This window comes from Artemia franciscana, chromosome 11 (assembly GCF_032884065.1).
Source record: "Artemia franciscana chromosome 11, ASM3288406v1, whole genome shotgun sequence".
Taxonomy (NCBI): Eukaryota; Metazoa; Arthropoda; class Branchiopoda; order Anostraca; family Artemiidae; genus Artemia; species Artemia franciscana.
In genome coordinates this window covers 35,492,534-35,517,859 of record NC_088873.1, presented here as the reverse complement: position 1 = coordinate 35,517,859, position 25,326 = coordinate 35,492,534, and the positions used below count along the sequence as shown (strand labels likewise).

At 36.0% G+C, this 25,326-nt stretch overlaps 1 protein-coding gene across 2 annotated transcripts; it reads right to left on the bottom strand.

The window, feature by feature from the left end:
* Positions 1–854: 854 nt before the first annotated feature.
* On the bottom strand, positions 855–24,886 carry LOC136033140 (mitochondrial ribonuclease P catalytic subunit-like). 2 transcript variants are annotated; one of them, XM_065713780.1, is made up of 3 exons: positions 24,849–24,886; positions 24,780–24,814; positions 855–2,405 (listed from the first exon to the last, which is right to left on the bottom strand). In XM_065713780.1, exon 3 carries the CDS (start codon positions 2,382–2,384, stop codon positions 882–884), a length of 1,503 nt encoding a protein of 500 aa, XP_065569852.1. In that variant the 5' UTR covers positions 2,385–2,405; positions 24,780–24,814; positions 24,849–24,886; the 3' UTR covers positions 855–881. The 2 variants fall into 2 exon arrangements, with proteins under 2 accessions (XP_065569852.1, XP_065569853.1); XM_065713781.1 differs by lacking the exon at positions 24,780–24,814 and having other exon boundaries at positions 24,819–24,884.
* Between the last annotated feature and the right edge of the window lie 440 nt (positions 24,887–25,326).

Below are 25,326 nucleotides of genomic sequence, written 5' to 3'. Positions count from 1 at the left end.
TAAAGGTTGTTTCTACTTATTTTGTAAGCTTTCATAGCTCCTGCAATCATGGTACCTTCAAGTTCAGGTATCTCGACAAATCTTGACTAGCTCAAGCAACTAGCGTTGCTTGAGCTAAAATTTGCCAGTTTTTCCACCAGCCTTCTAGAAGGGACTGAGCCCTCGCTGTCAAGATGGTCAGGTTTGTACATAAAGAGAACGCCAGAAGCTTTCCATTTTGTAGTGACCTTAAACAGCTGACCTTAAATCCTACTGGTAACAACATATATTGAAAAATAAAGCAGGTAAATTATATTCGAGGAATTTGCTGGTGTTGAGGAAACTTCTTACTCATGAACCTGCTTAATAGCATATAATTTGACGAACTAACTCAATACTCAATGCTTAATACTCAATACTTAACACTAACTCAATACTCAACACTGCAGCTAAGTATTACCACTTTATTTTCCCATGAGATGCTGGATGGCAGTAACCTCCTTGGAATATAATACTCTTAAGTTGCTTATCTTGTAGCTTTTTAATAAATATATCCTTGCAAGTTAATCTTTGGACATGTTTTAACTAGTTTATTTTTTTTCACTAAATTTTATAGGTTTTTCTCTGTTTTTAACCTCTTTGTTACAAAGATTTATTGTGTGTTGGGTCTATTATTCATCCGCACAATAAAAAGGATGGTGGTTCTGTGCATTTGATGATGCACAATACAAGTCCATTATTAAACGTGTTTTCTTTTTGATTAAAACCTGATTTACCCCCAACATCTGCTAATGTATAAAAGAATGATATGACCAAATTACCTTAAATAGAAGCAAAATGTTTTTTCCCTCTTTTCTCAATAAATAACGCAAATATTAGGAATAGTAACGTTCCTTTATTTCTTAGCTTGTAATTCGTTTTGCACACAGCCAAGTTTTTGGAGGATCAATTATTGGTCGCGCTTTTCCATCTTCATAAGGTATATGAACCGATTCCAAATTTTCGGAAAATTGTGCTACTCTATCTTCTTTCACTGGTGGTAAATAACAAATTTTATCATTTTCTATCACAAAGTTCTTCAATTGCCTAGTTTTCCTCCACCTAACAAAAAACTCTTTCAATTCTGGATCTTTCAAATTAAACATATGATTCCTTAAGAAGTCCCGTGTTGCCACATAACAATCCGGACCACTCATTAAACTCGAATAGATCATGAAAGGATCATCCTCCGAGTCGTTATTGACTAAATACAGATGGCAGTATTTAGAAACATTGATGTTCCTCAAACCATTTTCCATATGCTTTCGTCCAATTAATAAAACTTTTTTGTTTTCTTCTTTAAGTTGCTGAATTAATGAAAGTAGTTTCCTGTATTTAATCGATTGATCAACCCTTATTCCTGATATATAGAGAACATTTAGACCATCAATGATAACATCAAATGGTGCTCTGTCCTTAATAAAAATTTTGAAGTCCTCCACCTCCTCAGGCGTTGATCTCTGAAAGACATCATTTCCAACAAGGACATTTTTCATCACTGCCCCCTTTAAACGGGAATATTCACGAAATGTCAGCGGTGTTTGAACTTGAAATTGTGTAGAACACTTGGGACATTTTCCATGTCGCTTGAAAAGAAATCGATTCACTGTATAACCATTTGATACTAATTGCCTTTCCAGCTTTTTTGTTACATTATTAGATGGATATATTTCGTTCTCTGCAAGTAATGATATGAACAATTTAAGATGATATTTTCCTGTTTTATTAAGAGTTTCAAATACCTTGCTTTCAACCAGTGTTTCTAAAATATGATCACTAATGGTAGAATAACTTATGCAGAGTTGTTTCAGTAACCTGAAACAGGTATCAAAGTCCCATGAATTAATTGATGCAATTATTAAATTTTCAAGGCAATTTTTTGAAGGGTTTTTAAGCTGATTATAAAGTGATATCCCTTTTTGCCATTCTTTAGTTCCAGAGAGTCCATGAATAACATCATATAAAGCACTGTCAGGAACAAATTCCATCCCCAGTATCCGATCAATAAAAGTAGTCACTAACTTTTGATCAACGACATCTAAGTACTTTGGTACATAACGAAGGTAGATCAGCATTTCAGCATCTGATACATTTGACGTTTCATTCTTTTTTTTCATGAACTCAGTCACTAGTTCAGCTTTTCCATTTTCAAAGGCAATTTTAAATGCAGGAGAGTCATTCTTCAGATTTAATACTGTTTTTAGGCTCTCAATCTTTCTTGTACTATCAATCTGACTATCATTTAAAATTTGCAAGGCTTTTTCTTTGAAGCGATAATTATTCTGAACTATACTTGTGTGAAGAGAGTTGGCACATTCAGGTAATACAGAAATACCTTTTCTCAAGGCCAAAAATACTTTGAACATAACTGTTGATTAACTTCTCATCTGTAAAAAAAAAAATATATGTATATTAACAATCACCCAGTTTGGGGTATAAGAAAAAAACTGTGAAGAAGGACAAACTCGGACCAATAGTAACCAAAACTATAAAAATTGAACTTCGATAACAATTAATACTTAAAAAGAACTGGCTTTTTATCTTGATTCCAAAAATATAACATTTACTATGTTGAATGTTACCCACCAATAGCTAAAATTCTGAGAAACTTTGTCTGATTTTCCAAAAGTGGGGGAAATACCCCCAAAATAAAGCTATCTCAATGAAAATTACACCATTAGATTCAGCCTATTATATAACTCTATAGAGGTTTCAAACTCTTATTTACAAAAATGTGCAATTTTCCAGTTTTTCCCAGGAGAAAGATCATGGATACACGTTTATTTGTTTGTTTTTTTTTTTTTTTTTTAGGGGTGATGGTATCAAGCCAAAGGTCCCAGAAGATTGCGAGAGGCCTCATTCGAACGCAGATTACAAGTTCCAATGCCCTTTAAAAGAAAAAAAAAACAATAAGATTGTGCCACAGGTAGTGACTTTCTGCCATTTTTTTGCACAAAACTATGATTTTACCCCAAAAAGCATCAAGCTGCTATCAATTGGAAGTTCTGAGATAGCCAATTAATTTAAAAGTATTAAGAAAGTTGCAGAGGAGGTAGTGCTGCACGAGGCAGATTAGTTTCAGGGAAAGTCACCTAGTCAATATAAATAAATGGTTAGCATGGTCATTTATCTTAATGCTTGATTTAACTAAGTTAATCTGCTTGATTTCTTAAAAATTATGCACAATGAAGTATAATTACGCATCAGCTTATATGATGAAGGTCAGGGGGAAAGGGACGAATGCCAAAGATTGTTATCTATTATGGGTTACCTCTCCATAGTAGCATAATACTTGTAGGCATAAATATATAATGATTTGGAGGCAATAGGCTTGAGATTGTCTATGCAAGATTTTGACTCTTGTTGATAGAAGAGCATCACCAGGTGAGGAAAACCATGTTGGGACCAAGATAGACCAAGGATTACAAAAATCCTCTATCAACTGAATCTTTCACTATTTGACTCCTCTTATCAAACTGTTCGTGGTGACGAACTGTAGTAAGGAGCGACCCGGCTAAATAGTAAACGAAACTCTAAAAAACTGAATTTTGATGCTAAAAGATACATCAAAAGAATCGGATTTCCATGCTGATTTTAAATATATAAGTTTCATCAAATTTAGTCTTTGTCATCAAAAGTTACGAGCCTGAGAAAATTTGCCTCATTTTGGAAAACAGGGGGAAACACCCCCTAAAAGGCACAGAATCTTAACGAAAATCACACCATAGCATTCAGCGTATCAGAGAACCCTGTAGCAAAAATTTTAAGCTCCTATCTACAATAGGAGCTCCTATTTTTTGCCAGAAGACAGATCACGGGTGCGCGTTTATTTGTTTGTTTTTTTTTCTTTCTTTTTTCCAGGGGTCATCGTATCGACCAAGTGGTCCTAGAATGTCGCAAGAGGGCTTATTCTAACGGAAATGAAAAGTTCTAGTGCCTTTTTAAGTGACCAAAAAAATTGGAGGGCACCTAGGCCCCCTCCCACGCTCATTTTTTTCTCAAAATCAACGGATCAAAATTTTGAGATAGCCATTTTCTTCCGCATAGTCGAAAACCATAATAACTATGTCTTTGGGGATGACTTACTTCCTCACAGTCCCTGGGGGAGGGGCTGCAAGTTACAAACTTTGACCAGTGTTTACATACAGTAATCGTTATTGGGAAGCGTACAGACGTTTTCAGTGGGATTTTTTTTTTGGTTAGGGGGTGGGGTTGAGGGGAGGAGGCTATGTGGGAGGATCTTTCCTTGGAGGAATATGTCATGGGGGAAGAGAAATTCAATGAAAAGGGCGCAGGATTTTCTAGCATTACTATAAAAAAAAAAATGAAAAAATAAACATGAAAAAGCTTTTTCAATTGAAAGTAAGGAGTAGCATTAAAACTTAAAACGAACAGAGATTATGTCGCATATGAGGGGCTCTAAAAATACTTTACAATGAAGAGCGAGGTATTTATGAGAAGATAAATACCTCGCTCTTTATGCTAAAGTATTTTTAGTAATTTAAACTATTTATTCTACGGCCTTTCTGATTCAGGGGTTATTCTTAAAGAACTGGGACAAAACTTAAGATTTAGTGTAAAGAGCGAGGTATTAACTAGGGGACAAACCCCCTCGTATACATAATAAAAATATAAGAATATAAAAGTTTGTTACGTAAGTTAATTCTTAAGTTACGTATATTTTTTACTAATAAAAACGTTCGTTAAAAATTAAGAGTTTTATTTGCCTTTTTAAGTAACCGAAAAATTGGAGGGCAACAGGGCTCCTTCCTCACCCCTTATTTCCCAAAATCGTCTGATCAAAACTAAGAGAAAGCCGTTTAGCCAAAAAAAGAATTAATATGCAAATTTCATTTTAATAATTTATGTGCGGAGAGCCAAAATAAAACATGCATTAATTCAAAAACGTTCTGAAATTAAATAAAAAAAAACTAGTTTTTTTAACTGAAAGTAAGGAGCGACATTAAAACTTAATACGAACAGAAATTACTCCGTATATGAAATGGGTTGTCCCCTCCACAATCCCTCGCTCTTTATGCTAAAGTTTGACTCTTTGCCACAGTTCTACATTTTAAAACAATTAAAAACTTTAGCGTAAAGGGCGAGGGATTGCGTAGGGGACAACCCATTTCATATACGGAGTAATTTCTGTTCGTTTTAAGTTTTAATGTCGCTCCTTACTTTCAGTTAAAAAAAACTATTTTTGTTTATTTAATCCTAGCTAGAGACTACACTAGGGTTTCCAACTCCGCTACTAGCATATAATAGATCATCATAGCCAAACTTCGAAGCTGAAAGTGAAAAGTCACTTCTTTGACTCTTTCTCTCAATTCTACTATCAGTAAAAAACTTTAGCGTAAAGAGCGGGTCGTTGAGGAGGGAAAAGACCCTCTCATATACGGAGAAATTTCTGTTTATTTTAAGTTTTAATATCGCTCCTTACCTTCAGTTAAAAAAAATTGTTTGTTTTTTTATTTAATTTCTGAACGTTTTTGAATTAATGTATGTTTTAATTTTGGCTCTCTGCACATGAATAATTCAAACGAAATATGCATATTAAATTATTTTTATGAATAAATGGCTTTCTCATAGTTTTGATCGGACGATTTTGAGAAAAGAGGAGCGAGGGAGTAGGCCTAGTTACCCTCCAATTTTCGGTTATTTAAAAAGGCAACTAGAACTTTTAATTTTTTACGAACATTTTTATTAGTAAAAATATATGTAACTTACGAATTAACCTACGTAACGAACTTCCACATTCGTATGTTTTTATTACGCATATGAGTGGGGTCACGCCCACGTCAATTCTTCGCTCTTTATACTAAAGCTTAAATGTTGTCCCAATTCCTTAAGGATGACCCCTGAATCACAAAGCCCGCAGAATAAATAGTTGAAATTAATAAAATTATTTTAGCGTAAAGAGAGAGGTATTAGGTAGAGGTGAACCCCTCATATGCGTAATAATTTCTGTTCGTTTTAAGTTCTAATGCTGCTCCTTACTTTCAGTTGAAAAAACTTATTCATATTTATTTTTTCATCGTTCTTTTAAAAAATGCTAAAAAATCCTGCGCCCCCTTCATGAAAATTTTCGTCCCTCATGACAAATTCCTCCATGGAAAGCTCCCCCCGAATAAACCCCTCCCCCCACCAAAAAATCCTCCTGAAAGCGTCTGTACACTTCCCAATAACCATTATTAAGTGTAAACACTGGCCAAATTTTGTAACTTGTAGCCCCTCCAACGGGGACTGTGGAGGAGTAAGTCACCCCCAAAGACATGGTTATTAAGTTTTTCGACTATGTTACATAAAATGGCTATCTCGGAATTTTGGTCTGTTGATTTTTGGAAAAAATGAGCATGAGAGGGGGCCTAGGTGCCCTCCAATTTTTTGGTCACTTAAAAAGGGCACTAGAACTTTTAATTTCTGTTAGAATGAGCCCTAACACGACATTCTAGGACAACTGGGTCAATACGATAACCGCTGGGGAAAAATCCACAAGACGGGATCGGTGATCCGTCTTGTGGGAAATTAAATAAAAAAAACAAGTTTTTTTAACTGAAAGTAAGGAGCGACATTAAAACTTAGAACGACCAGAAATTACTTCGTATATGAAAGAGGCTGCTTCCTCATCAACGCCTCGCTCTTTACGCTAAAGTTTGACTCTTTCTCTCAATTCTTCTTTTTAAAACAGTAAAAAACTTTAGCGTAAAGAGCGGGGCGTTGATGAGGAAGCAGCCTCTTTCATATACGAAGTAATTTCTGGTCGTTTTAAGTTTTAATGTCGCTCCTTACTTTCAGTTAAAAAAACTTGTTTTTTTATTTAATTTCTGGACGTTTTTGAATCAATGCATGTTTTGATTTTGGCTCTCCGCAGAGGAATAATTAAAACAAAATTTGCATTTTTTTTTGGCTAAATGGCTTTCTCATAATTTTGATCGAATGATTTTGAGAAAAAAAGAGCGGGGGAGGAAGCCTAGTTGCCCTCCGGTTTTTTGGTTAATTAAAAAGGCAACTAGAATTTTTGATTTTTTACGAATATTTTTATTAGTAAAAGATTTACGTAACTTATAAATTAGCTTAAGTAAAGAACTTTTGTATTCTCATATTTTTATTACATATATGAGGGGGTTCCCCCCTTGTCAGATCCTCGCTCTTTACATTAAAGCTTAAATTTTGTCCCAATTCATTAAGAATGACCCCAGAATCACAAAAGCTGTAGAATAAATAGTTGAAATTACTAAAAATACTTTAGCGTAAAGAGCGAGGTATTAGGAGGAGATGAGCCCCTCAAATGGGTAATAATTTCTGTTTGTTTTAAGTTTTAATGCTGCTCCTTACTTCCAGCTGAAAGAACTTTTTCATATTTATTTTTTCATTTTTTTTTAAATAATGCTAGTAAATCCTGCGCTCCCTTCATGGAGATTTTCTTCCGCCATGACAAACTATCGATGGAAAGTTCCCCAGCATATCCCCCTCTTCTCAACCCCTCCCCCAACCAGAAAAATCCTCCTGAAAACGCCTGTACGCTTCCCAATAACTATTACTATATGTAAGCACTGGTCAAAGTTTGTAACTTGTTGCCCCTCCCACGGGGACTGTGGGGGAGTAAGTCGTCCCCAAAGACATAGTCATAAGGTTTTTCGACTACGCTGAATAAAATGGCTATCTCAGAATTTTGATTTGTTGACTTTGGTAAAACAATTAGCTTGGGAGGGGGCCTAGGTGCCCTCCAATTTTTTTGGTCACTTAAAAAGGGCACTAGAACTTTTCATTTCCGTTAAAATGAGCCCTCTTGCAACATTCTAGGACAACTGGGTCGATACGATCACCCCTGGAAAAAAAAAAAAAAAAAAAAAAAAAAAAAAAAAAAAAAAAAAAAAAAATAAACACGCATCCGTGATCTGCCTTCTGGCAAAAAATACAAAATTCCACATTTTTGTAGATAGGAGCTTGAAACTTCTACAGTAGGGTTCTCTGATACGGTGAATCTGATGGTGTGATTTTCGTAAAGATTCTACGACTTCTAGGGGGCGTTTCCCCCTATTTTCTAAAATACCGCAAATTTTCTCAGGCTCGTAACTTTTGATGGGTAAGACTAAACTTGATGAAACTTATATATTTAAAATCAGCATTAAAATGCGATTCTTTTGATGTATGTATTGGCATCAAAATTCTATTTTTTAGAGTTTTGGTTACTATTGAGCCGGGTCGCTCCTTACTACAGTTCGTTACCACGAACTGTTTGAAAAAAAATGCAAAATTCCACATTTTTGTAGAAAGGAGCTTGAACCTTCTACTATAGGTTTATCTGATACGCTGAATCTGACGGCGTGATTTTCGTTCAGGTTCTAAGACTTTTAAGGGTTTCCCCTATTTTCGTTCCACCTATTTTAATGTTTTCCTCTATTTTCAAAAATAAGGCAAATTTTCTCAGGCTCTTAACTTTTGATGGGTAAGTTTAAACTTAGTGAGACTTATATATTCAAAACCACTGTTTTACTATTGTTATCACTGTTTACTTGTAGTTTCGGTTACTAGTCGCTCCTTACTAACAGTTCGTTACCACGAACTGTTTGACTAGATACTAAACTGGAGAGTTTAAAATCTAACAATGTAGAAGATGCATGGAATAATTTTAGGAACATAGTTTTGAAGTCACTGATGGCGTCTTAGGGAAGAAAGTTAGAAATGTAGCATATTAGTGGGAATTCTTCATGTTTATTAGAGGAGGAGGGGCTTGTACAAGAATTATTTGAGTGATAGATCATGTGAAAATAGAGGGAATATAAAGAACCGGCAAAATAGAAAATAATGTACTGGCATGTTAATGAATTGAGAGAGAATATTCAATCTGGACTTGTCCCAGTTAAAGATAAGAAAGGGGCCATAATTAGTGATAAGGAAGGAGTTGAACAGAGATAGAAAGAACATTTTCAGAGCGCGCTAAACCACAATAGATTTGCACAAAAGATACAGAAAAGAATGAAAAATTTGTGACACTTTGGATTTGAAGGAAGATTTACTTTTGTGAAGAAGAATTAGTGACAGAATTACTAGAAGGATTAAAAATTAATAAGGCTCCAGGTGCTGACAGTGTGGAAAATGAGTTTTTTAAATATGATGGTTATGAAATTAGAGACAAGTTACTGAAGATTACGAACATGATTTCTGAAAAAGGGAAAATACCTAGCGATTTTAGAAAACTTTAATTAAGCTCCTAAATCAAATAGGAAGTAAATTACTTAGTAACAATACTTTTAGACTTAAAGATGCTGTAGACAACAGTATGGTTTTGGGAAGGGAGAGGACGTGTGAACAAAATTTTCACTCTTATATTAATAACTGAGAAGTGCCAGAGTCATCCCTTTAGTCCTCAGTTTTTTAGATTATGAGCAAATGTCTGATTCAGCTTACACCTCAGCAATATCTTGAGAATGAATGGGGGTATTAAGTTGAAGCTTTCAGGGCTACTACTATTACTACTTCTTGCTCTTACAATTTAAATAAACCAAAAGAGTGTAAGTGTATCCAGGTTGTCAAAGAGCATAGATAAAATTATTCGGGAATAGTATTAAGTTTTATTCTTCAGGTCAACTTGAGCAGGTATAAAACTAAAATTGAACACTACTAGTTGTGTTAGGATTAAAACTTGTTGAAGAAGTTTCTCCAACATGGAAATAGCAAGCCAAACTATGGATTTTTATAGAAAAAAAAATATACAATTTTTTCCATTAAAAAGCCTTTGTCAGCAAAAACAAACAGAAATTAATTTTAAAAGCTTTTTTCCACGAAACAAGTTTTTCAGAGAAAAGTAAAGAGCTCTATTAAACCAGAAATGAACAAAAATAAAGTCAAATAATCTTCCAAGCATTTAACAACCATAAATCACCATGAATAAATAAATAAAACACAAAAAGAACAGAAATTACAATAACTAGCCAAGTCACACTAAAAACAAGTAGAAATTAGCATGAGTAGGGTTGACAACTTCCAACCCTTCTCAAGACCAGAATGTTTTTTGCACTTTGCTGAAAATATACGCATATATGGATATTTATTTAATAAACTCTTGATATTTTTTAATTTATTAAAGTAAAAAAAGCAAAAACATTTATCATGTATGTTGTTGAAGGAAAGGGTTTAACTTAATAGATCTTGGTACATTAATTGCTAGTAAAACTATAACCCTTTCTTTGCTCTGTTTACCACTGTGACATTTTTCATCATAAAATTGATAGAATTTACCAGGTAGGCACTTGAAGCACAAAACTGTTCAACAGTATTAACAATATTTTTTGGGTGATAGTCCTTCAAGACAACCTTCAACGAGCTCTTCCAATCATCACAAGAATTACTGTCCACAGATGCACTCTCACCACAAACTATCTTAAACATAATATTGTGTCTCTTTTTAAAATTCTGAAGCCAACCATTATTGGCCTTAAAAAGTAATTTTATAGAGATTTGGTGAAGTGTTTAGTTTTTTCTCTAATAATTGAGCCTCCCAAGAGGAATGTTTTTTTCTCTACATCGTTTGAACCATCCAGTCATGCACTCTTCTGCATAACCTCTTCCTCACTCGACCTCTCAGGTGACTCAGGAAACTCAGATGACCTCTTCCCTTTACATTTGATGTTACCATCATTGGCTTGCTTTTTGATTTCTGTCTTTTTTTTCTAATTTATCAACTTAAAACTTAAAACAAGCTACAGTTTTAGATTTACTCAATGATTTTGCTTTTTTGGGGGGGGGGGTAAATCTTTCCCTTTGGTCTTTTCCTCACTCCTACGTTTCTCTGAACATCTTAGAAGTAAGAAAATATTTTTTCACCACTAGAGATTCTTCTTCATCAGGGAACTCAGATGAACTCTTCCCCTTACATTTATTGCTACCATCATTGGCTTGCTTTTTGATTTCTGTCTTTTTTAAATAGTTGATAGTGTACTGCCTGGGATACATAGCACCAGTGGCGTCATTGAGGGGGGATTTACCCCCCCCCCCCCAAAAAAAAAAAACGAAAAATCATTAAGTAAATCTAAAACTGTAGCTTGTTTAGAGTAAATCTAAAACTTGTTCTTCAGTTTGGGCAGATATTTTTTTATTAAATCATTCTCATTTATAATACAAAAAAAAAACACAAAAACATGGGTTCATTATACTTCCTAATACGTTCCACATTTATATTTATAAAAATTAATTAAAAAAAATACTTTCCTAAGAAGGAATTTTTCAAAGAAAAGTAAAGGACATATAAAACTTTGGATCATAAGAAAAGAAAAATCTACAATAACTCAAACTCAAAATGACCAGAACTTACTATTAAAGAATAAATGAAACCCAAAACAAACAGACATTAAACAAACAATCATAGCGAAAAACATACAACAGTTATTAATATAAATGAACAAATAAATCTTCAAACGAGTAAAGCTTCAATTGAATACACAAATCAAGCTTAAAACGAACAAAAAAATTTTAATCAAAGCATAAATGAAACTCAAAAAGGAAGAGAAACTAAATTAACAGCCATAGCAATCAAACATGCAATAGATACAAACATAAATGAATAAATAAATCTTAAACGAGTAAAACTTAATTAAATATACAAATCAAGCTTAAAATGAACAAAAATCCCTACAAACAAGAGTTTGGGTACTGCCTCAGTCTCTCACTGTAAAAGTCTAAAATCTACTGCATTATTGGCACTTTACTGAAAACGAATTATTTTACAAATATTTTCTTTTGTACTTATTATAACATTGAAAATAAACAGAAAAATTATAGTAAAATAAAACTTTGAACTGATGAGCTTTCAGCAATTAATATCATTAGGCTATATATCAAATATTCAATTTAATTTTTATTAATTCTTTTCAAAACAGTCCAAGACAAATATAGTTTCACTACAAACAAGAGTTTGGATACTGCCCTCTTCACTAGCTGTAAAAGTCTAAAGCCTACTGCATCATTGGCGCTTCACTGAAAACGAATGACATTACAAATATTTTCTTTTCCGACTATAACAGCATTGAAAATGAAAATAAAAATTACAATAAATTAAAATCTTGAACTAACAGTTTTAAACAATTAATATCATTATATATCAAACACTCAGTTTGATTTTATTTGTTCGTTCCAAGACTCTTCAAGACACATATAGTTTTAAGGAAAGTGCCAATGAAGCAATTAGTTTTAGACTTTTACTGTAAGAGCAGGAGGCAGTACCCAAATTCTTGTTTGCAGGAATTTTTGTTCGTTTCAAGCTTGATTTGCATATTCAATTTAAGTTTCACTCGTTTTAAGATTTATTTGTTCATTTAGGCCTATATAAGCATCTAGTGCATGTTTTCTTGCTATGGTTGTTAATTTTATTTCTGTTGGTTTTGGGTTCCATTTATACTTCAATAGCAAAATATTTTTTCCTTTTAAGCTTGATTTACATATTCAATTGAAACTTTACTTGTTTTAAGCTCGCTTTTTGGGCGTCATATACCACTTTATGAGGGTCTTATAGTCAAAATTATAAAGGGCCGTTAAATATGAAATCAGTTTACAAATGAGCCAATAATTAACTCTCTATGATGTCCATGTATCTGGCCCAGCCTTTTCATTCCAAAAATGTTCCCCAAATAGCACTTTTGGTGTACTATGTGACACTTTGTGATGGCCTTATTGAGTCTAGAAATATTAAATAAAAAAAACAAGTTTTTTCAACTGAAAGTAAGGAGCAACATTAAAATTTAAAACAAAACGAAATTATTCTGTCTATGAAAGGGTTGTCCCCTCCTTGGCGCCTCTGTCTTTATGCTAAAGTTTGACTCTTTCTTACAACTCTACTTAAAAAAAACTTTAGTGTAAAGAGTGAGGTGTTGAGGAGGGGAAAACCCCTTTCATATATGGAATAATTTATGTTCGTTTAAAGTTTTACTGTTGCTCCTTACTTTCAGTTGAAAAACTTCGTCTTTATTATTTAATTTCTGAACGTTTTTGAATTAATGCATGTTTGGATTTTGGCTCACTACAGATGAATAATTAAAACGAAATTTGCATATTAATTTCTTTTTTTGGCTAGATGGCTTTCTCATAGTTTTGATCGAACGGTTTTGATAAAAAGGAGGTGGAGGAGGAGGGTTAGTTGCACTCCAAGTTTTGGTTACTTAAAAAGGTAACTAAAACTTTTAATATTTTACAAACGTTTTTATTAGTAATAAATATACATAACTTACAAATTAAATTTTGGAGGTGTTTTGGAGGAGACGAACCCCTTATATACGTTATAATTTCTGTTTGTTTTAGATTTTAATGCTGCTCCTTATTTCCAGCTAAAAAAAATGTTTTTTTATATTTATTTTCTCATTGTTTTTTTTTAATAATGCTAGAAAATCCTACAGCTCCTTCATGGAAATTCTCTTCCCTCATGACGGGTTCCTCCATGGAAAGATCCTCCCACTTGACCCCCTCTCCTTGACCCACCCACCAACCCCCTCAAAGCGAAAAAGTCTTCCTGAAATGTCTGTACACTTCCCAATAACCCTTACTATATACCTATGCAAACAATGGTCGAAATTTGTAACTTGCAGCCCCTCTCCAAGGGACTGTGGGGGGTTAAGTCATCCTGAAGAACATAATTATTCAGTTTTTCGACTATGTTGAACAAAATGGCTATCACAAAATTTTGATCTGGTGACTTTGGAAAAAAAATGAGTGCGGGAGGGGGCCTAGGTATCCTCCAGTTTTTTGGTAACTTAAAAATGGCACTGGAACTTTTAATTTCCGTTAGAACGAGCCCTTTCGTGACTTTCTCCAGGACCACTGGGTCAATACAATCACGCCTGGTGATTGTGATGATGGTGATGATGGTGATGCAATATGGCAACACCAGCTGATTTTTGCTCTGTGAATAATAGTGAATTGTGGCGGACATAGAACACTAACCAAAGAACAAAATTGGCAAATATACTAAACCAAAACTGTAGAACCAGAAAAAAGAACTTTTCCTGTGTAATATGGACCAGTGTTAGACTTCCAGAACCGCGGTTGTGAATAAAAGTGCTGCCACCTACGAGTACGAACTAATTACAGACTTTTCGAGAAAGAACCACAGATGGCATCGCAGTCATCTAAGCGGAAGAAAGACAGTCCGATTAAAGGCCAAGACAAATGCTCAGCGTGCGCGGTAGCATTAGACCCTAACTCATCTGCCCTTGAATGTGATTCTTGTGAAAATTGGCTATGTATAAAGTGTTTGGAGATGCCCCTAGCTGAGTACAATCTTTTCACAAAGATGACAAGGAGAATTGGTTGCCAGTGGGTATGCCCAGTGTGCAAACTCAGGGCACCGCAGTCGTCCAATCAAAGTAACATTGGTAACCAAGTAAAAACCCTCCTTTCCGAGTTTGAAGATCGAATCACAAAAAAGTTTGATGATTCGTTCGACTTATTTAAGGACAGTATCACAAAAGAAATAAGCGAGGCAGTAAACCCACTCAGTGATCGGATCTCCAACATTGAAAGAGACATGGCATCTAAGTGTTCTGTTGCTGATGTCGATAGCAGAATTTCTAAACTAGTCGCGGAGGGAAAAGTTGGTACTGACCTAGAGGACCAAGTCCTAAAAGTGATGAGGCAGGATAGGGACAGACAACGCAGGAAACTGAACCTCATCGCTTACGGTGTCTCACCTACAGACGATGATACAAACTTTGTGATCCAGCACCTAGCCTCAGATTATAGTCTCCCCGGCGTCAAAATTCTGAACCTGAAAAGACTCGGTGCAAACAACCCACCCACCCAGCAAGTCCCAGACCGCCCTCCCCCGATTCTTTTTAGTGTTACAGACATTGCCACCAAGGTAAAGATCTTGAAAAAATCCGTCGAGCTGAAAGCAGACATACAGTTCCACAGCGATGAGTCCCGAGAGGACAGAGCTAAACGTAAGAGCGCTACAGAGGAACTTAAAAGACGGATTGCAAACGGTGAGACTGACCTCGGAGTACGGAACGGCAAAGTCGTTTCAAAAAACGGTCAGCGAGCTCCACCCCCAGCATTGGGGGCGATGGAGCACTAGATGCACAGCCAGACGAAAGACATGTAAATAGTAGTTTAGTGTCATTTAACAGTGTATTATATAGTAGTTCCATATCAGCTCAAGAACATTCATCGGAATGCAGTTTTGAAACTGCCAAATCTGACACTAGCTGCGTTCTTTCTGTTGAATCGGAATACAACTCGCCAGATTCTTATTCAACTGACGCAGCATCTAGCGAAGCAGACGAAAGTCCGTCATCCAACGATGACGTGCTAGTTCCAGCGGGCTCAGGAAGAAGAAGAAGCAGACAGAAACAAGTGATGAAAGTGTTGTCAACAAACATTGACTCCTTGCCAAACAAGCTGAATGAGCTAAAAGTGTTGCTGGCTCACGAAGATATAGACGTTGTGTGCTTAAGTGAAATTTGCCCAAAAAACTCTCAAAATAGACTGGAGGATAGCCATATTCAGATACCAGGATACACAGTCATTTCGAATCTGGACAGACCCAATGTGAGGAGAGGAGTTGCCATATACATCAAGTCAGCCTTGAAGGTAAATAACATTGACCTTTTCACAAGTGCCAATTATTTTTGGGTAGAGTCTATCCTGGTTGAATTGACAGTAGGGTCTGAAAAGTTTAGAATTGGCGTGATTTACCGTAGCCCTTCCTCCCCCAACTCCGAAGAATCATTTCAGTATGTGGCAAATATTATAAATGAAATGACAATATGTAACCCCAAAAATGTCATCATCGCAGGAGACTTTAACATGCCGGACACCAGGTGGGTCGATGGTTTAGGCTTTACTCTTCAAAACAACTATACCAATCCAACTCTTGAAGCCTTTGCTGATAACCTGCTGGTCCAGACAGTTGAGTTCCCTACCAGACATAGAGATCATCAAACTCCATCTCTCCTTGATCTCGTTCTGTCAAACAACCCCGAAAAAATTATGTCAACAGCAAACTTACCCCCCCTTGGAGCAAGCGACCATCTTTGTATCCTGAGTGCAATAATCTTGAATCGGATACCAACCAACAAAATCAAACGAACGTTTGTTGATTACAAGAAAATACGCCAGGACCTACAAGAGATTGAATGGGAAAACTCCTTGCAACAAGACACTGAAGCATCCTGGGAGCTTTTCAAGGACATACTACTGAGTCTTGAGTTGAAGCATACGAAAACTTACTTCTCAGAACGTCCCAGAACCCTTCCGTATATGTCACCACAGCTAAAAAAAAGTCATTAATAAGAAAAAGAAAGCTTGGAAAAAGTATAAAAATTGTGAGAGTGCAGCCCATCTAGAGCAGTACAAAAAGGCCAGGAACAAACTGAGAAATGCGACCAGAAAAGCAACCATAAGATATGAGGAGTCGATAGCACTAGAGGCAAAAACCAATCCAAAAAAGTTTTGGAGATATGTCACTTCAAACAACCCAAGCCGCAGGTCGATCCATCATTTTACCTCCAGCGATGGAACCAAAATAACCGACCCATTGGTAATGGCAGATACCCTCAATCAATGCTTCTCGTCAAATTTCTCTAAAGACCCTGGATGCCCCCCACCGGATATGCCAACCACCCACATCAAACACCCTATGCCACCGATCCAGTTCACAGCTTGTGATACTTACAAGCACCTAAAAACTTTGGACCCATCCAAGGCAAAGGGACCCGATGGCATCCATCCTAGGTTGCTGAAGGAGACCGCAGCTGAAATAGCGGAACCCCTGACAAGAATATTCCAGATGTCAATAGCTTCCAAAACTATTCCCTCTGACTGGAAAACAGCAAATGTCATGCCAGTTTTCAAAAAAGGACAGAAAGATAAACCACAGAATTACAGACCCATCAGCCTGACTTCTGTCCCATCAAAAGTCATGGAAGGCGTCTTAAATGATGCAATCGTTGCACATCTGGAAACTAACAGCCTGTTATACGATGGACAACATGGTTTCAGGAAGGGTCGCTCTGTGGAGACAAACCTAATTCAATCATATGACATAATCACCAAGATGATTGAGGAAGGCCTTCCAGTTGACGTACTCTTGCTGGACCAAGCCAAAGCTTTCGAGAAGGTAGTACACTCGTACCTGGAAAGGAAACTAGAGTTCTATCAACTCCACCAAGATGTAAGGGAATGGATTATCCAGTTTCTCAAGGATAGAATACAGAGGGTGATGATGTATGATGAGGAGGGGAATCAAATCATGTCAAACCCAACTCCAGTGCTCAGCGGAGTTCCGCAAGGAACTAAACTGGGACCTACCCTCTTCAACATGTTCATCAATGACTCAGCCCAGTCAGTGCAAAATGACCTTAAACTGTTTGCAGACGACTCGAAATTGTTTGGCCCAGTCGCAAACAACCAACAGTGCGCAGCTCTGCAGGCAGATCTGCACACCCTCAACAACTGGTCCTCTTCCTGGTCCCTCGAGTTTAATGCTGAAAAGTGCAAAGTCCTACATCTTGGCCCTAAGAACCCAGGAATGACATATACAATGACAGATCGTACTGGGAAGCTCATAACTTTGGAAACTGTCACCGAAGAAAGAGACCTTGGGGTCATTGTTGATGACAAAATGAAATTCCATAGTCACAGCAAATACCTAGCTGCAAAAGGCAACAGGTCCCTTGGTCTCATCAGACGTAATATCACCAGTAGATCTCCCAGGACAATCAGGAAGCTATATACAGGACTGGTCAGACCGCAACTTGAGTACGGAGTCTCTCTTGCCGTTCCCCACTATGTCGTGGACAAGAAGATCCTTGAGAGCGTTCAGCGGAGGGCTACAAAACTACCAACCAAATGTAAGAACCTCTCGTACCCTGAACGCCTCAAGAAACTCAAGCTCCCAACCCTGACGTACAGGAGGAAACGCGGAGATGCAATCCTGACCCACAAGCTGCTGGAGAATGGTGTCACACCAGGGCTTTTTAATAAGTCACTCTCTAGCCACACCCGGGGCCACACCAAGAAGCTCCAGCAACAAAGAAGCTCACGGAGAGAACGTTCCAACTTCTTCTCAACTCGTGCTGTTCCACTGTGGAATTCCCTTAGTGAAGAAACAGTTCAGTCCAAAACTGTTGACAACTTCAAAAAAGCAATTGACCGAGACTGGGCAGCGATGGAGTGGAAACTACACTGGGAGGCCAGTGGATCTACTCAACGGAACTAGACAACGCACTTCCACCTCCATCACTCAACCGGCGAATCTACAGGATGTTCACCCAACCTTATTCGCCGGCCAGTGCGATTTAAGGTAAATTTAAGGTAACATGCATCTGTGATCTGTCTTCTGGCAAAAAGTACAAAATTCCACATTTTGTAGATAGGAGCTTGAAACTTCTACAATATGGTTCTCTGATACTTTGAATCTGATTATGTGATTTTCGTTAAGATTGTATAACTTTTAGGGGGTGTTTCTCCCTAGTTTCTAAAATAAGGCAAATTTTCTCATGCTTGTAACTTTTGATGGGTAAGACTAAACTTGATGAAACTTATATATTTAAAATCAGCATAAAAATTTAATTGTTTCGAGGTAACTATTGGATCAAAATTTCATTTTTTAGAGTTTTGGTTATTAGTGCGCTGGGTCACTCCTTACTACAGTTTGTTACCACAAACTATATGATAAAAAAAATAATATAGAAGAATTACCTTTTATGAGCCAAATTATTACCAAAATATAATATATCACTGCTGTCCATGTAAAAAAAATTGTCTTCTTGTTGTTCAATGAAGAGGGTGGGGAATTTTCCTGTATAAGGTTTCAACAATGGCAATTTAAAAAGTGTACTTATTGACTTACTAAGAAGTCATTTTCAAATCAAGAGCAACGGAATGCCGATATACATGGAACTGTTGGAATATTGTGTAATTTGACTCTAAGATTTTGTCTTCTATAGTTTTCGCAGGAATTGAAGGAAGTGGAAGGAGGATATGCATTTAATATTAACATTAAAGCTGGCAAAGAATCTGAGCTTATTAAAATACCATCACCCACCCGAAATAGTTTACAGTACACCACAGTTGTATGCACCAACTCACGTTTATCAGACTTAGCAAAACCTGAGTCAACCCCTTAATTTATGTTTGTTTTATGCAGGTACATTATTATTTATGAATTTTGTAGTTAACTGGATAATATCTTTGCTAAATAGTAACTTTTCTTTGTTATTGCTTGAAGAAAAATGTCCTATTGAAGACTTAGGGAAGGAACATTATATCTATACTTCTTAACTGCTTGGTACATCCCCCCATCAGGTGGAAGAGTGCATACACATGTGGTCCAAGGATTAGGGCAGCTGGACAGCTACATGTCTTGCAAATTATTTATTCAGAATAAGCATGTCCACAGGCTCAGTGATGTAAGATGGCCAAACTTTGGTTCCTTAACCAGTTCTTTGACAATCAGCTTTGTCCAGCTCTCAACTTTAAGGTGTTTTACAATGTTATTAAAAATATAATTTGTATTAATTTTAATTGGTTAGCCTATAACAGGCTAATAAAACCAATAAAAGGCAGAGCTCCTTTCTTTCTTTCTTAGGCTCAAAACCAATTTCATAAAGCAATAGAAAGTGGAACAGGAAGAAGAAGGTATTGAAAAAGACTTTGATTCCCATCTATGTCCCCTTATAGAAACACAATAACAGAAAGTGAAGACAATCTTAACAGTGGAAGCAGCTCAACTTTCACAGAATTAATTAATAAATGTGATCCAATTAATGGTCCAACCTCAGTATTGAACAAAGAGAGTTGATTTTCCCTTAGACTAACAGGAGAAAATTTGCACCAAATCATCACAATTTTTGGACATTTTTTAAAACACATTTAGACTTGTGTTTTTCACGAGTTTTCTAGCACCCCTTTCCCCATAGGTGGTTTTACTCAAGGGTTAACTGAAAGCTGAAATTTTGTAAGGGTAGCTACCTCCTTGGAAACTATGATTTCAGTTGACTCCAGGATGAAAATTTGAGAGAAACTTTCTAGGAACAGTTGAATGCTGAAGTTAAGAGTTTAAAATTTGACATTATGGAAGATGAATGGAATAATTTTAGGAAAACAATTTGTGAAGTTTCTGATGGTGTCTTAGGGAAGAAAGTGAGGGGTAGAGCTAGGAATGTTAGTGAAAAGGCTTTATATTTAATATGGAAAAAAGGGGCATATACAAGAATTATCAGAGTGATAGAATATATGAAAACAAAAGGAATGAAAAAAAAATGGAAAAAACATTAAAATATGAACTAAGGAAGTGTGAAGTGGAGATCATGGATAAAATTGCCAAGGATCTGGAAGATGCAGCTAGATGGCATAATAGTAAAATATTATACAGTCATGTTAATATGTCAACATGTTAATCTGGGCTTGTCTCAGTTAAAGATAGGATCAGAAGCAACAATCAGTGATAATGGAAAAGTTAAAGAGAGATGGGCATAACATTTTGAGAATGTGTTAAACCAAGATAAAGTAGTAGGAAAAGATACAGAGAAAAATGAAAGTTTGTGATACCCTGGATATGAACAAAGATTTGTTTTGTGAGGAAGAATTATCAACAGGACTAAAAGGATTTAAAAAAATATAAGGCTATAGGTATTGTACCTATTGAGTTTAGGAATACCCTAATTAAAGCATTGTATAAGAAAGGTGATAAAATGAGTTTGGTAATTATTGAGGCATTAGCCTAGTCTCATAGGTAGCAGATTACTTAGCAATATGAAACTTTTAGACTGATAGATGTTGCAGATAAAGTTATAGGAGAAGAACAGTATGGTTTTAGAAAGGGTGGAGAATATTATCAAATATTTACTCTTAGGCTAATAGTTGAGAATTGCCTGAATTATCAAACACCTTTGGTTCTTGATTTTGTAGATAATGAACAAGCATTCAATTTGGTTGATAGAAGAGCTTTAGCAAAGGTCTTATCCTTGAACAATATACCAGACAAATACATTAAAGTCATAAGTGCTAATGACAAGAATAACACTGCTGCAGTTAAGGTAGAAATGAGGTAGAATAGCCAAGGCTCAAGGTGTTTTTTCATGATTAAAAAATGTTTGGAAGAATAGGAATATAAGTCTGCAAACTAAGATTAGAATTTTGGAAGCTATAGTGATGACAGTGATGAAATATGGCTCTGAAGAATAGGTTGTCTGAAAAGCATATGAAGATTTGCTAGATGTTTGCCAGGGAAATTGCGCCTATGGATTGTTCTGGGTACCTGGCTTACTGACTGTATTTCAAGTGGTATGCTGTACAAAAAGTACGGTTCAATCCTGCTTTCTAGGGCTATAATGAGAGAAAGGTTGAGTTGGCTAGGGCATATTCTGTAGAAGAAGGATGACATATTGCCAGATTGTCCTTTTCACCCAACTGTCTAGGTTTAAATGGAACAGGTTGTCCATAATTGGGGTGAAAGCATGTCAATTTTAAATTACCTTAAGCTGCAGCTTGGAGCCATCTAAGGATTTTTCCTTGTAGAAACTCCAGAGTGGATAATACATGGCACATAGTTGAATACATACACTTGACTAGTGGTTTGATGTTGCTGATTCAAGTGCTTCCCAGTTATACTTCCATTTTTATGTTGACCATTTGTTGTCAAGATGGTTCTTAAAGCTGTCTGTGATTTGGGCAGCAATGGTATCTGGCAGTAATTTGTTCCAGAGGTTGGCAACATGGTTGGTAATAAAATGGGTGCATTGCTGCTTTGAGGAGAAATGCCTGGATAACTGCAAGTTATGTCACCTTGTACAAGAGTCCTGAGACACCAGAGGAAGAAGATCAGGAACTGCCTTTGAATTAATAAGTTTATGGACCAGAATGGCATCACCCTGTCTTCTTCTATAAACCAGAGTTGGGAGTTTCAGCTTGTATAGCCTTGTAGGGTAAGGGAGCTCATGCTGTCCACTCACCATCTTAGTGGCTCTTCTCTGGACATCCTCAAGAATTTTAACATCTTTTTTGAAAAAGGGGGATGCAAGGACCATGCCTGTCTCAGGCCTTGGCCAAACAAGTCCTTTATACAAAATGCTCAGAATTTTAGGAGAATGGGAGGAAATTGTTCTTTTTTGAGGCCTAGTGATGAGCTAGCTGATGCTGCTGCCTTCTTTGCATGAGTGCTAAATTTAAGATGATCGTCAACAATTACTCCTAGGTAATGTTCTTCCTACACTGGAGAAAGGAACTGACTGTAAAGAGAGTAAGTTGGATTGATACTCTTGTGCCAAAAGTGTAAAACATGACATTTTGACACATTGAAAGTGAGTAGCCAAGATTTTGCCTACACATTAAGGAGATCAAGGTCTTTTTGAAGTTGGAAAGTATCCTCAAGACTGCTATCTGGACCAATTACCTTGGAATCATCAGCATAAAGCATCATCCTGCTTTTAAGCACTAGAGGAGCATCATTTATGAAAATATTGAACATGGTGGGGCCAGAACAATACCCTGTGGAACCCTACTGATAACATTCTGAGAGGAGGAGAGAATAGGATTGCCATCTGCATTCAAACAGTCTTACATGCTGAACACAATTCCCCAAGAAATCCAGAATCTATTTAAGAATTTTTTCCTCCAAACCAATAGACTGTAGCTTAAGCTCAAGTCTCCTATGAGAAACTTTGTCAAATGCTTTTGAAAAATCAAGAAAGATCATGTCAACAGGGATTCCCAACTCCAGTAGTTGTGTAATGTAGTCATATGACTTGAGCAGATTAGTGTCAACTGATCTGTTGCATTGGAAATCATGTTGAGTGCTGTTGAGAAGATGATTCTGATCAAGATGCTCAATAACTGCTTTGTAGACAATACGTTCAAGAAGCTTATCAACAACAGAGGTAATACTAATAGGCTGGTAATTTTCCACAGAATCTTTCCTTCCCTTTTTGTGAATGGGGGTAATATGTGCCACTTTCCACTCTACAGGAAGCTTTGAGAGTGGGTATACTATTTCTGTTCTGCACTCATGCAAGAGACAGGGGTGGAGGCCATCTGGCCCAGCAGATTTATTTACATCCAACAAAGTTAGCTTAAAGAAAGCTAGTCATAAAGAGGAAGACTTTAAATAGATTGGGCTGGAGGAGAAGCAAGCCTGGCTGTGTTGGTCTTAGGTGGCTTGGTTCTGAGGTAAGTTGTTAGTAGTAGTAGTAAGGTTTTCATAGTTTTAGCATTTTTTTCTGATTTTTAGTCATTCCATTGGCTATAAAAAAGGACCATCAGGGGGGAATATATTTGCAAGTAAATTGATCAGTATATTTGATAAGAGCATAAAAAGGAATGGAGTAGTTTCTTCACCTTGTACCAAGGTCTATGTCACTTAGGCTATGGAACCTTGTAGGCTACTGGCCTATCTTGAACCAGACTATTCTTACTGTTATTGATTTTAGAAAGAGTATTGAACATAGAATTAAATGCCAACATTACCTTCTAAATTATTAATTAGGAAACTCTTTCAGGAAAAGGAAGGGTAAAATTCTAGTTAATGACTTCTTGCTATCTTGGAAAGAGTTTAGGTTATGAAAATGAAAATTTCAGGGATGGGTCTACAGGCTAAAGTATTTCCCGGGAAGGTATTTTAAAGGACCCATCTCCACTCCTTCTCCCTCAAGAGGGCCCTGAAATTTGCCTACATGACAGGTCTATACCTATTGAAATTTTGACAAAACAACATTTTACCTTAATTTTCAGATACTAGTTGCTTTTTCTCTGCCTTTAGTTCTGAAAATGCAATTCCTGTTATTTGAGTAGAATTTTGAGCCATATCAATGTTTTTTTTCAAAATTTAGAAAATGTAGTTGCATATCTTTAAAACCTTATAAAATGGAATTGAGTAAAGTTATGAAGTTAAAAACAATTTTGTTGTACTCTAATTAAGCAGAGGATCAATTATGTAAGGTTTCACTTTTATAACACATATTTGTAAAGGTCACCAAAGGTCAAGGCCCTCTAGAGGGTGAAGAAGTGGAGGTAGTTGCTTCAAAATACCTTCCCAGGACAGACTTTAGTCTGTAGATTCATCCCTGAAAGTTTCATTTTCCTAACTTAAACCCTTTCTGATATAGCAAGAAATCAATTAACTAGAATTTTACCAAAGGAAGAGATAGAGATGTGTCAAAAAAAAATACTTGGTAAAATTCAAGACAAGCTAGCCTACCTTTGTAAGTAGTTAAGGGTAGGAAAATAAAGCTTTCAGTAATGAATCCAGGGCCAAAAACATGGCAACCAGGAAGGTATCACCAAGCCACTATGTTTGCATTCTTCTGATTTTTATGTCTTAGAAATGTACCTCCTTGAAAATTTTTAGTTTCTTTTTCTCTGGTTTTAGGCTAGTTCTGAAACTACAATGTCTGTTACTTTAATAATATTTTAAACAATATCACTGGGGTTGTATCTAAATTCAGAAATATATTTCAGATCTTTAAAGCTCAAAAATTAAATTGAACAAATTTGTGAAGCTGAAAATACTTTTCTGGTAGCCTACTTTATTTAAGCAGAAGATCTATTTTACAAGGCTTCAACTTTATAAAACAAGGATTTTCAAAGTTCAGTACCCTTTAGCTCTAGAGGAAGAAGTATTTGAGGTAGGTACTTCAAAGTACCATTCCAGGCCATAGATCCATGCATGAAAGTTTCATTTTCCTATCCTAACTGGGCCTACTTTCCAAGATAATCAGAATATAACTTGTCTACAATTTTATCTATGAAATTTCCCAAAGAGAGACTTTTACCTAAGAGAATTCATAATAGGCTATATAGATATTCCCTACAGGTTTTGACCTTCAGGACCGAAATCGCACTTAATCACGGTTAGGATTTTCATACTTTTTGCGAATTCAATATACAATGCATGGCAGTTATGTTAATCTGGACAAAACGCCGGATAAATGAACCTATCATCCAAATTACAAATCGCTTTCGTGCGATAAAATTGACCGAAGAGTTAGAAGTTTAAAATAAGTTGTCTAAACTGTTTATTGCGATCCTAGTAAATGGTAATTTGGCCCATTAAAAGCTCTTTTCTCTATACTGCTGAGTAAAAAAAAGATCTTTTGGAGTTCCATTGATTTATTTGCTGTTAGTTCATTGCTGTTAGTTATAATTGATTACCTAAAATTAATGCATAGCCTAGAAACAAATTTACATTCTTCTTTACCTTGTATTAACTAATACGATAGACTCTTTTAAGCTTTGTAAAATAGTTTATAATATATGTAAGTTGAAAATGTTTTTTTAAAAAGATTAAATAATTAAAATTGAATTTTATGCCTCCTCAAG

Coding starts and splice junctions, on each gene's coding strand:
- LOC136033140 (XM_065713780.1), bottom strand. CDS start 2,384: ATGTTCAAAGTATTTTTGGCCTTGAGAAAAGGTATTTCTGTATTACCT.